At 38.4% G+C, this 13871-nt stretch overlaps 1 protein-coding gene across 2 annotated transcripts in view; it reads right to left on the bottom strand.

Annotated features, from left to right (window-relative positions):
- Positions 1 to 13420, bottom strand: part of LOC145775960 (atrial natriuretic peptide receptor 3-like) — a 176913-nt gene extending 163493 nt beyond the window's left edge. For both annotated transcript variants that reach the window (XR_014290188.1, XM_082587369.1), the window contains exon 1: positions 13128 to 13420. Coding sequence is in view for 1 of the 2 variants with exons in the window: in XM_082587369.1 (XP_082443495.1) it covers positions 13128 to 13397 (270 nt within the window). In the remaining variant the exon portion in view is untranslated. The remainder of the gene's footprint in view (positions 1 to 13127) is intronic.
- Between the last annotated feature and the right edge of the window lie 451 nt (positions 13421 to 13871).

Genomic DNA, 13871 nt, shown 5'->3' on the forward strand with positions numbered 1-13871 from the left:
CAAAACGGTTGGTGTAGAGAAGAGAAAGGGAAATGCGTTTTGCTTTCTCCGTGCCCACAAACCATCTCACAACGGTTACTTCTGTATGGTGGACCCAAACCAACGACAAAAGGAAAAAATGCCCTTCCCATCCCAGTACCCTGACATTCCGTGACCTATTGCATCTGTACCTCATAACGCAACTAGCATGCCTGATTGCCTGTCCCACAATTATCCAGGTTGAAAGATGAACAATTCATTGCACATGCAAGCTCTACAGATTCAGAAACGTATGAATCATCTGTTGCTTATCTTCAACGCTGAGTTGCCGGTGAAAGGTGCCCCTACTACCCCAACCAAGAAGACATGAGAGATCTTGTCAGGGAACTGTCGTTGACCCAGTCGAATGCTGAGCTACTCATTTCCAGAGTAAAGCAATGGGACTTACTGGATGACAGTGTTCATGATATAGAAGGACTCTTTCAGGCTATGGGAATTTCTTGCAATCCTTGAGTGGAAGCTCTTCATCGACAGCTCATCTAGAAGCCTCAAAGCTGTTTTGCTGCACAACACAAACAAGTGTCCCTCCATTTCTCTGGCTCACTCAGTTTATATGAAAGAAGAGTATCAGAACGTCAAAATCCTGATGAGTGCAAGTATGACCACTACAATTGGGAGGTCATTGGTGATTTCAAGATGGTGGTTTTCTTGATGGGCCTTCAGAGTGGTTACTGGCTATATAAAATTTCCGTGGTAGCCTATCTTTGTCTCTGGGACAGCAGAAATACAGCTTTTCACTACAAGAAGAGGAATTGGCCTCTAAGAACCAACTATGAGCTTGGAACTTATATATAATGTGAAACAACAACCACTGGTACATGCAGCGGAAATACTGATGCCATCTCTACACATAAAACTAGGTTTAATCAAGCAGTTTGTTAAACAACTCGACACAGAGGGTGACGCATTCAAGCACATTTAAGAGCTGATTCCAAAATTATCAGAAGCAAAAATCAAAGCTGGAATATTTGTGAGACCTGAAGTGAAGCGACTGATAAATTGCAACGATTTTCCAGAGATGCTGTCTGAGGTTGAACAGAGAGCTTCGACTTCTTTCGTTTCTATAGTTAACGAGTTCCTGGGCAATCACAAGGCAGAGAACTACAGGGAACTTGTCGATGAACTTGTGGATGCGTATTGCAAGATGGGATGCTGGATGTCGCTGAAACTACACGTAATGCATGCTCATCTCGATGAATTTAAGGATAACATGGAGGACTACTCAGAAGAACAAGGTGAAAGACTTCATGAAGGTGTCAGGTCTTTCGAGGAACGCTATCAAGGACAGTGCAATGAAAATATGATGGGGGACTATGTATGGATCCTTTTACGTGAAATTAAACTGACATATCGTCGCTAATCTTGAAAAAATGTTTCTTTTTGATTAAGTTATAAGTTTTGAGCACTTTAACCCTTTGCTTTTCAACGTTTTTTTGGAAGTTAACTGCTCAAGGGGGGGCCATTTTTGGATCAAATTCAATCAGCTGTTACGTGTTATCCGCTGGTGATATTTCAACAGAAGTTGCACTGGTGTGAAAGCAAATCATTTGTCTATAAGTTTGAAAAGTCATTATTTTAAAATTTTATATATTAAACTTGATATTTCAATTTTTGCAAAAGTACCCAAAAACGACAATTTTGATTTAACTTGCCGCTATTTAATTACCGTGCTAATCCGATTTCATGCAAACTTCTGAATAACAAAGAGCTCGATCGAACGCACGAAGTGTGTGTGCGGTGTGCCGAATCATTGCATTGATTGGAATTTACGACTTGCGAGCAAATCTTATTGTAAGCTACTCACTGATTCTAAAATAGTTACAATCAGAGTAACATTGTTACACGAATTTGAAAAAAAACAAAACTGCGTTTGTTGTCTTACATTTTTATCCTAAACTAATGCATTCCGAAACTCATGGCTAGCTTCTAGTTTTATGGAACCAAATTTCTCATAAGTAACACCTTAGCCTGCTTGAATAGCTGTTTACATCTTCGTTTGTGTATTTTATGTCTACAATTGAGTTTGTAGTATGAATATTTTTAGTAGAGAGAAGACAATTGAACAAGTTGTTGAAATTATCTGAAATTTCTAAGTTCAAATTAGGTGCTTTTGAAATTGTGGATTTGTGTCAAGTCGCAACACAAATATCATGCAGGCCACATCATAAGTCATTTCGCTTACGGGTGTTTTTAAACATGACTCATAAATTACATCCACAAAAAATACAGCATTTACATCAACAAAGCTAAGTTCGAAGCTCACTTTTTATTGAAGATTGTGTCAATGAATTTGAAATAACATTTTTAGTCCTCCAGCGTCGAAACAATACAACAGCGAATTGAGGAACATGCGTAAACAAAGGAAATGTGAAATAACCCACAGTCAGCAAATCTACATAAATTTAACATTTACAAATGTTGAATCAATGTAAAAGGACTGGATTGCTGACTGGGTTCTTATTGTTTGAAGCACAAAAAATACGCGTAAAGGCGACAACATCAGCAAGGCAGCGATTATGTTTCTGGCCAAAAAAAAAATTAACTTTTGACTTCAAAGATAAAAATGATTATAACGAAGCTTCAAAGTTTGTCGTAAAAAATATTGCAGAAATACAATAAACATAATCATTTTGTGCCAGATTGTGAGAAGACTTCCTAGATTCTTCCCAAACATTTGCATGATTGCAAATTATTTTCTATAACTTTATATTGCCAAAAAATGGCTTCTTTGTTGAAACAACGTGGCTACAATTCTATAAAAAATTCTTAGGCCTACTACATTGAAGTAATAAATTTTTTTTTGTGATTTTGCTGATGACGTTTTAGAATATCCGAGAAGTAAAAAATAATAATGATGAATTATTTTACAAAACCGTGGTTTGCAAGCGCTTTACAAAAAATTGTTGGGGAAAAATTTACTATTAGACGTAAAATGTTTGTAAAAGAAAATTGTCGGTTTACGTATTTATAATGTTTATTGCGCTGTTATCGAAATATAAACTGCCTGTATTGTCTACCTTTGTGGTTGCCGGCCAGCTTAGACCAGCATGCAAACTACGCGTTTTTGGTATTTGCATCGTGTTATGATTCTCGAAAATTTCCCACAAGGTCTTTATTTTCATCGTGATATTTTTGTGCCTTTTCTGTCCTAAACTTGAAGTCATTGTGAAGCACAATCCACATCGGTTTTTAGACTCAATCTTCATTGAAAATATTTTGAGTGGTGCATCATTTCAAGTAGTGTCTTCCCCTAAGCTGTTACACAAACCGCCCAGAACCAGGTTGATTATTATGTATCTTACAGCCGTTGAAAGCCCGTTATTGTATGTGTGGAATTATTACTGTAAATGTCTGACTAAATTCATGCCAAAGTTGAGCAAATTCTGCTTTCGGGATCCTTGCCGTTATTTACTGTATTTTTTGTTGATAAGTTTAGGCAGCATTTTTCCAAGATAAATGAAGACATCGGTATTGTTCGTCACTTAGATTTAGTTTCCTCAGCATTGTTTATTCATTCTTTGATCCACTAGTTTGTCTCACTTTTGGTATAATCGGATCCTTTATAAATGGCGGGTCTTCACAATAGCCGGCCTCTTTTTCTGTACATTGACGCAACGTATTCAGACGTTGAATCAATGATCAAGAAAGCTGATTTGTTTTTTGTCTAATGTGACGCCTAACTTTATGCCTTGTCTACATTACAAAATATTTTGTAATGTACATGAGGCATTATCATCTTTATTTTGCGCTCTTTGGAACAACACACAGTGCACGGTGAAACAATAATGCAGGACATAAGAAAAAGTAGGCGACATAAAGCAGGGAAAGGACGCCATCGAGTTAGCTGCTACGTGTAAATGGAGCCTATCTCATAATTTTGAGTGTATCTCACAATTACTGTTTGCAAAAACGCTATTTCTCCGGCTTCTCCCAAAAGCATTTGCAGTCATACATTTCCGCAATTGCAATGCTTGTCAATGAGAGTATTTCCATAAAACGTTTATTTCGAAACCAGGTTTTCGTGCCTTTACCCATGATTTCTTATTGTAACGTTTTTTATTCGTCAATGAATATTATCTACTTGAAATAACTGTTTTGAATAGTTTGTGGCCTACATAGCCTACTATTTTGATCGTGGATTGCTATTCTTCTTTGTAGAGCTGATAACGCAAAAAACGTTTGCTATTATTTTTTCTAATTAACAGCTTTGTGATCACTGGCTTTTCTTTTGTAGCGTAAGAAATAACGCGCTTTGTATTATTGAGGTCAAACCAAACAAAGGAAAACAAGAGGACGTTTCTCTCTGCTCGCGCATATCGATGCACGAAGCAATTATGAGCTTATGGCTTGTTATCGCAATGTAATCCATTTCACGCTTTGCTGGAAGTTAGCTAGAAATAGCAAAAATTCACCAAAATCTTGAATTTACAAGAAAACTACACAACTGTTAGCATCAAATTTAATATCATCAGATCCGCCTGGCAATTTTAGGAAAAGTCAAGAAAAACCAAGTGCATGGCGTTACTGTGCTTCAAATAATCAAAGGAAATATGAGGGGGGGGCCAAATCTGGCCTCCCTTTGAGGAGCAAAGTGTTAAGTGACAGCGCAGGTTTGCTCTGTAACAATTTTGAGTAAAGGCCTATAGCACCAGGCATTAAGGCTTTTGTCTCATGTTTATGTAGTAAAATCGCCTTGCATAGCCTATACATGTGTTCTTCTTTATGTAATTTTTAAAAATTAGATTTTGAAAACAACATTTTCCGTTATTATTTTATTATGAGAAAGCAAACAACAACAACTAAAATTAAATTTAACTCCATTCTAATGATTCAAAAAGATGTAGAGGGAGCAAAGGCATTAACAAAGCAAAATTAGACGAAAAAATTCTAATAAATTGATCTCATAAAGTCAAAACCAAAGTTTGAACTTTATGAATGCTCATTTTTATTGATTTAGGCCATACTAAATCAGAAAATAATAGTTTTAACCCATGGACAAATTTTGTGTTACATAGTGTTATGCAAAGATGCTAAACAAAGGTGGTGGGAAAACCAATGCAGTGAAATAGAACAACTGGAAGCATCTCATAAACCACTTGATTTACACAATAAAGTTAAACAGCTAACATGTTTGAAGAAAGTTGAACAAGCAAACAGTTGCATCATGGATAGTGGAGGAAAAATGTTATTTCAGGAAGAGGATATAAAGAGTAGATGGGAAGAGTATGTAACAGAATTATATGATGATGATAGAACATGTATGCCTATGCCTGAAATTACCAACAATGAAAGAGAAGAAATATTGATATCTGAAGTTGAGAAAGCCATTCAAGATCTGAAATGTAATAAAGCTGCAGGAAAGGACAACATTTATCCAGAAATGCTAAAAGCACTCAATGGCATAAGTTTAAAACGCATACACAAATTATGTAATGAAATTTATATGACTGGATTTATACCTAAAGAAATGAATGAAACTGTTTTTGTCAGACTACCAAAGAAATCCAAAGCAAAGAACTGCAGTGACTTTAGAACATTAAGTTTGATCAGTCATGTATTGAAAATTTTGTTGAGAATAATTTTATTAAGAAATCGAAAAACTATTGAGAATGAGGTTAGCTTGACTCAAAGTGGATTTATAACTGGTAAAGGAACACGAGAGGGTATACTTAATCTCAGAACAATTTGTGAGAATTACAATGCAGTAAATAAAGATGTATGTGCATGTTTTATTGATTATGAGAAAGCATTTGATAGAGTTAACCATGAGAAACTGATTCACTGTTTTCCAATATTGGTATGAATGGCAAAGACTTACGTTTTATTATCAATTTGTACTGGAATCAAAAAGCATTTATTCGCATGGAAAAAATTTGTCTAAAGGAATTGATATCAAGCGTGGAGTACGCCAAGGATGTGTACTTTCTCCATGTCTTTTTAATTTATATACAGAAATGATTTTTCGATCCATTGATGGTATGAAAGGGGTAAAAGTTGGTGGCTTGAACATAACAAATTTACGCTATGCTGATGATACTGTTCTGTTGGCTGAACCACAAGAAGATCTTCAAGAAATAGTGGACAATGTTAACTCAATTGGTAAAGAATTTAATATGAAAATTAACGCTAAAAAGACCAAATCAATGATAATCTCAAAATCATCAGACACTCCAGTACTCCAAATTATAATTGACAATGAAATTATACAAAAAGTAAAATCTTTTTCCTTTCTTGGACATTTAATAACTGAAGATGGGAGGTGTGACCATGCAATTTTGAGACGGATAGAAATTGCAAGAACTACATTTAGAAAAATGAAAAATATTTTAACCAATCAACGTTTAAAATTACCAATTCGTCTCAGGATCTTAAAATGCTATATCTGGTCAACCCTATTATACAATTCTGAAACTTGGACAATCTCACAAAAAATGGAGAAACGGATCGATGCGTTCGAGCTCTGGACATACAGGCAAATGTTAAAAATTTCATGGAAACAAAAGATCACTAACGATGAAGTACTCTCCAAATTCAATTCAGACCAAATTCTCTTACAAATAATAAAAAGAAGAAAATTGAAGTATTTCGGACACACAATAAGGCAAAACTCGTTACAAAGATCATTAATCGAAGGGAAGATAAACGGGAAAAGAAATAAAGGCAGACCAAGAATGATTTGGACAACGAACATCACAAAATGGACCAAATTAAACTATGAAAATGCAGTAAGAACAGCTCATGCTCGAGAACAATGGCGCATTGTATCCAACCCTCCATACGAGGAAGGAACATAATGATGATGATGATGATAAGCTGAATAGTGGTAAAATTTTCAGAGAACTCTTCACTTTTCATCTGAATAAATTTCATATGTATTGGTGCAAAACGGTTTCCAGTACACTTAAAATAAAACATTTTTTCGAAAACAAAACACTCGAAAATCCGTCCGTAGTATCCCCAATCTCCCTTCATAAGATGGAATTATCATAACAGCATATTAGGCCTACATGCGGCAGAACAGGTAGCCTACTATCAATACAGGCATCTAAGAAAAACTGCAACCAACAGGGGGCTCATACTTGGCCTCCTACAGTGGATGAATACAGGGGATTAATCTGTTCTAAATAATGGCGTAGCCTACCATTAAAGTCTGGACACAGACACATTCAGAAAATCTTCGGAATTACAACAGTAGGCTACAATGGTAAATCGTAAACCAGGGTGATCAGCGCGTTTGTTGTCTTATTCTTACGACTGTCTCTATTCATCATCTTCCGACTTGTCTAGAAAAAACTTGTTATGTGGACTGTCACATTCTTGCAGTTGGCATGGTCCACATGCAGCGGTACATGGTAGTCCGTATCCTCTACAGGAGCAGCGGAGTATCTTACAGGCAGTGGAGCAGTTGCAATGAATGACCTTCAAGAGACTGTCTCGAGCAGCTTTCATTTTGGACATAAGTTGGATGAGCCGATTCTTTTGCAGGTTCCACCCCCAATTCATGACGTCCATACTCTCTGCTTTTCCCATCCAGACCATTATCTGGTAGTAAACTCGACGACAGTGAAATTGGGTAGCAGATTCAGTTGGTGGCAGGAGCTCGGGCCTTAGAAATGATGAAGCAGAGACAACTTTCTTGCTGAAGGTGTTGTATCGCATTGTCGCAAGGGAATCTGTGCTCTGGCTATCAAAGAAGACAGCCATATCTGTTGTTGAATATATTTGTACCGGTTTATATTTGTACCGTATACTATTTCGCAGCAGACAAAATGAAAGGTTTCTCTCTCTCTCTCTCAAATCTTGGCACCCAAGGTCATCGATTATTTCTGTGGTCTGGTTTGGGGCAGTGAATGCTTTAGCGCAAGACCGAAGAACAGGATCTCCATACACAAGTTTCCGAAAAGCAGTCTTCTTGCTAACACCGAGTATCCGAGACGTAGTGTCACAACCAGTCATGGATGGATTGGAGAAACGTCGGCTGCATAGCCGAGTGGTGAAAGCGCTGGAATGGCAATCGAAAGGGCGCCGGTTCGACACCGCTCAGCATGCGGCTGTGTCTTTGGCAAGACACTTAAAGACATGCCTGAAGGTAGACATGAAGATTGGCTTTCTTGCCTTCCCGTCTACTTAATCTAAATCTTCAACCACCAGGTGTAAGCCTGGATACGACAAATGGATGGATAAATATCAACTCAGAACACATGTCATGCCCAAAGATTTTTTTCAAACCGTTGATATTGTATACTTTGGTACTGCCATCAGCTTTGGACTTGTCTGACCTAAAATAAAGGCCCTTACTATTTTCTTGTGCATTGTAAACAATTAACACAAGGAGATCGGCATCTTCTCCAATCAGCGTTGTTGTCTGGAGAAGAGATGTCTCCAGCACTGCGGCCTTCACAATTTCTACATCAGCATACCCAGATGCATTTACCACGGTGCAATTTTGTTCCCGAAATTTACCACTTATCATCCATATCAAATTTTGGTTATTGGCATCTTGTGAAAGGAACTCCTCCTTTTTGCATGTGAACATAGTCTCAGCTGTAAAGTTGACAACGGGATGAAGATTACGTCCTCTTCTTTGATGCATGTTGTCTTTAATGGTAGGCCCTTCTTCATAGCCGTCAAACACAATGGTCGTACCGGATCCATATTGCCGTATGGTGAAATCAGCATATGACCGTGCTATTTCACCATAGCTTTGTCCACGCTGCCATGGTATGCGGTGAAGGGGTGAACCGCCATCAAGTACGTGGCACTCCGTTTTTGGCACAGAATATAGGATTGCATGACTTGCGTGATCATAGATCGCGTGTGCTAGCTGTGGCTTATCAGCTTTTTGGAATACATGTCTCGATTCAAAGAGAGCAAGAGGGAAAGGACTAAGCTCGTAACACATAACTTCCTCCAATGATAGATGTCCAGCTTGGGAGACCACTATGAAGCGTTGAAAAAGAAGTGCAGTATCAATGGTTCGATCAGGAGCGACCTTGATAGCACATTTTTGCCCAAGGGTCCTGGCTTTATCCTTTCTACTGAATGAGTATGCGAATGCATGTTGTCCTGTCATTTTTTGTAAGATTTTTTGTCCAACAGTCTCATATTCGTGCACGTTCACACTATCATCGGCTACAACACCAGTAACGTTCCTTAACGAAGCCTCTTGCAAGAAAGGTGAACTTACGACAAGTTTTGAACTAATCTTCTCAAGGTCAGCAGCGTCCCTTTTCATCCTTGTCTTTGTTGAATCCTTGTGCTGTTCAGATGTCGTGAATGACAAGTTTGTAAACTCCTGCATAGCGATGTTGTACTCTGATGTTATGGACCTGGACATGGTCCAAAGGGCTCTCTGCTTTTCATCCATTCCACTTCCGTGCGTCATACCCCCAGTGGTTTTCAACGACCTCATTAATGTCGTCTCGATAACGAGATCTGAGCTGAGGCCTGCCCAGAACTGGCTGCTGTGACGAATAACATGAAAACCCTTTTCAAACTTTCTAAATACGTTTGGGTGGTTAATGTGAAGCTGTCCCATCTGTTGGATATAGAAGTATGCTGATTTCAAGTAGTTGTAATGCCCAGCTGCGGCAAATATCGGCATGCAGTCATTGACAGCACGTAGGTGCATCTGCCAAGAACCTATTCGATCTGCCTTTATCAGTGACCTGGCAACTTTTACCATGCTTTTGTAATTCAGCCACAATTGACTTGTCTTGGATCTAGCACCCAGTTCTATCCTCCTTTTCTCCAGCTGTTCATTTATCTTACTGAGGGTCGCTGATATGAATACAGTTTCTAATGCCATCTCACCGTTTGATAGTGCAATATACATCCTTTCAGACTCTTGAACCATCGCTGCGAATTCGGGACTAGCATCTTCCATCTCTGATACCATCATTCGGTTAAGACATTTGTCCACAAGAAGATGACCACGGAATGCTCTCTGAACTGCTTTGTCTGTTAGCATATGGGCTACAGAATTTTCACCGCAAACTACCCCTAGAATGTCCTGAAGTCCTGTGCCGTCCATCAGTGTTCCAATCGCTCCTAGCAAATTCATAAACGTGTGGAAACCACCAAGTAGCAGGACAATGGATTTAAGGTGACTTTCTGGTAGTGAATCTATAGGATTATCTCTGATGCCTTCCAATATAATGATTGGTCGAATGTAACTACCGGTGCAAGGTTGTGCTTGGACGAAAGACCACAAAGGAAGTCCAATGTTGACAGAATGCACGTCTTGTCCCCGGAGTACATGTCTATCATAGGCAGATACCTTACTAAAGACTGGCCTGGGTGTTCATTTCCCTGATAAATAGAGTGCATCATCCCCTGTCAGCCTGGCATGGTCTGCTTGAAGTTGAATGACAACTCTCAAAGCAGATCAACCATGTTGAAGTTCTCTGAATGTGATGTTTTGCCGAATATGTTTCGCAAAACGGTGCTCAATTATCGCAACCTTGGACGTCTCTACAATGTTCAGTTTTATCGTTTCGTGCCTTGGGATAATCTGGCCTGTTTCCTGTCCTGGTGTCAAGGCGGCTATCATGCCCATCCCGTGAAACGTTCCTTTCCCATCAATTGTGAGAATGTTATGATCTACATTGTCAGCTGCGAACAGCAAGTTGTCGTCCAACACATCAATATCCTTACCAAGCATGTTTGGTGCAGAACAATTTGCGGCATTCATTTCAAACCTCTGCATTTCGCCATACGAAGAGCAGAATCCCATCTGACACAAGCTATCCAAAAGAAACCGCGATCGATTTAGATGGCGCAGTTGCACTGAAACGCCAATTGGCAAAGGGACAATAACAGCTCGTGGTCGGACTGCCTATATGATTGCATGATCAATACTAGCAACAACATTTGCATTGTGACGCGACTATGCACGCATTCATGTGATTATGATGTCACAAACACAAGAACAATAACAACTTGAATACCACCATCTACCCAATACGCAAAATTATTTAGAAATATGCCGTATATTTTCTTGAAAATTACCCCTTAGTGGGGGTCCGATTTTGGTAGACTTTTAGTATGTTATTTAGTATGCCCATTGGTAACAGAATCCGTTGAAAAACCTTTTGTATCAATTTTTTTGGGGTTAGGTGCCTTTTTTCCGTATATTGACTCGTCTATTTGCTGGCTTTAAACACACGCCTATGCAGTGTTGGGTGCGATAACTAATTTTTCAGTTAAGCGAGAACGATAATCGATAAACGAAAAATGCATAAAGCGATAACAATAAATAAAAAAAAGTTTAGCGATAACGATAAAATTATCGCCAATAATATCCGATAACGATAAATTTTTTTCTTGATTAGCGCTGCCACATCCCAGGCTGTACGAACTGTTTCCATCATCATGACGAAAAATTGAACGTAATATACTGTAAAGGGACAAAACTTTTTATAAGTTATGCATAAATAGAATCGCAACAGCGGCAGTGGGTATAGAATCTTCAACCTCTTGATCCAGAATCATACCACTGAGGTAACCGCCGTGCTTATAATTATACCTTCAGATACCAGTTGGATACTTTTATCAATTGAGTTACACTGCCGCTTGCGTGCAGTAGGCAAAATAATTAAATCAAATGAGAATAGCATAAAAATTCCAAACTTTGTATTTTGCTTTCTGCTTAAAGGGCTGTTTACAGCAAAGTCAGCAATAATTGAAAAAATTCCAAAAAATGCAAAATGCTTGAAAAGTTATTCAATTTATTTCATTGCATTGCAGCTCGCAACTCTAAAAATTATTGTGTTGTCAGGGATGGGGGTCGCTGCAGACCTGTACACACACACTTCCGGCACTGAAGAAGAACTGGTTTCAATTTTAGTTTCATTGACTAGGTGGCTAGTAAAAATATTGCTTTTCATGGTCTTTCCACTTGTGTGTTGATCCAAAATAATATTTATCGGCGATTATCGGCGATAATCCAATATTGGCTTTGGCGATAAGCGATAACTAAAAAAATAAGTGAGCGATAACGATAGGCGATAAAAATTTATCGCCAATAATTATCGCCAATAATGCCCATCACTGCGCCTATGTAGTCCTGATGGAATGCTCAACTTACCCGCTCGTTAGGTCATGGTTAAGCTCTGACTCAAGGTCAAGCGGCGCTGGTTCGACTCACGGGGTGTGTGCTTGAGCAAAGTATGTCAGGACTTCTCTCCATGCATCGGTACCTAGTGGATGACATAGCATACAGACAACACTTCAACAACCGGAAACTTCACTCTGCCAATCTCGGTAATCGAGTAACAACCTGTAGCAATGCCTCCTTGCTGGGCAGCTTTTATCCAGCACATAGGCGAGCATACGTTATTACAAGGATGTGGAAACTTGCAAATGAAATCAAGCCCATAGCAGAGTCACCCTTAGACCATGGACGGAAAGAGAATAATAGCGGCAAGACAGTGCCAAATTTGTTTGAAGGTTCTGGCCTGCCAAACTCTCTGAAAGTAGACCAATATTACAATAACTACGAGAATACGGATCTATCTCAAGATTCGGATGAGAGTAACAGTCAGAACGATAATTTTAGCTTCATCTAATTGTATCTTGTGTTCAAGATTGTTTTTTTTTTGTTACAGGTTCTTACATGAAAAACACAAAACTATTTGATTTACTCAAAAACCACGACAGACATAGCCTTTTGCCTTGGCAGAAGTTGACCAATTGCACTGTTTGAACTAAGAAACTGTCTAATTCCATGACAAATTCGCAAATAAAAAAATTAGCAAATAAAAAACAGAAGTAGCACAAAAACATTAAAAAAGCTGATATCTCAAAAATACACAGTTTTCGACGCGAAGGCACTCGGGATTTGAATTCTACGCCCAAAAGTAGATACAAAAAAGCCTTTTTTACTTTTCCTAATAAAAATGTCATTAAACGCGTTTAACTCCTGGACTATTCTATACGTACGCAACTTGAGTTTTGGTGTATCTCTTTTCAAAAGAGCATGATAAGATATTTCATGATACCTTTATGTGAATCAGGAAAGCTAATCAACGAAATCCTTCATGCATTTTAGGGTTCACTATCAAGATAATAATTGTGCAAATTCTTACTTCAAACAAAGCTGAGATGTTCCAATTGTGGACCTGAGATGCATCATTCCAAGAATCATTCAAGGCTCTCTCAATTGCTGGCTTTATTCGTTGGTGAGCGAACTTGTATTTACTTTCAAACGGGACCAGAATCCATACATTGAACTTGTACGTGAAAGGATTGACTTGAACAGACTGACAGTTGTCAAACAGGTGAGAATTTTTGCTCAAAGTAGACCCAGATACCGTCCAACACACACAAACAAACGTTAAGCTTAAGCCTAATTGCATTTCATCACTGTATTTGCACAGGTTTCAAAACCTATATCAGGCTAAGTATAATCATAAAAGCAAGCGAAAAAACGTTTTTATATGCCAACTTACATTGCAAATTGTACAAACTAAGGTTTTAACAAGCTGACATTATTATTATTGCTGGAGGCGTATAATAAGGCGTGTATAAATCTTCTTTCTTTTTTTTACAATAATAATGCTTGTTTTTACATAGCACTGAATCCATTGCAGAATGCGTTGCTCCTCAGCGCTTTAAAAAGCAGACAGTATGAATACACTGAATACAGCAGTATAAAGGGGCAACTGAACACCTACATTATTAGGGGAGGAAGACAAGCACCTTCACGTGGTTCCCCCGCCAGTAACATACGAAATTATATAAAATACGTATGCGAAACAAAGCTTGTCTAACAAGAGCTAATGAGACTGTTCAGCGCAGGGTGGGTAGGGAAATTCCCTTTTCAGGGCACG

Source organism: Aplidium turbinatum, chromosome 8 (assembly GCF_918807975.1).
Source record: "Aplidium turbinatum chromosome 8, kaAplTurb1.1, whole genome shotgun sequence".
NCBI lineage: Eukaryota > Metazoa > Chordata > Ascidiacea > Aplousobranchia > Polyclinidae > Aplidium > Aplidium turbinatum.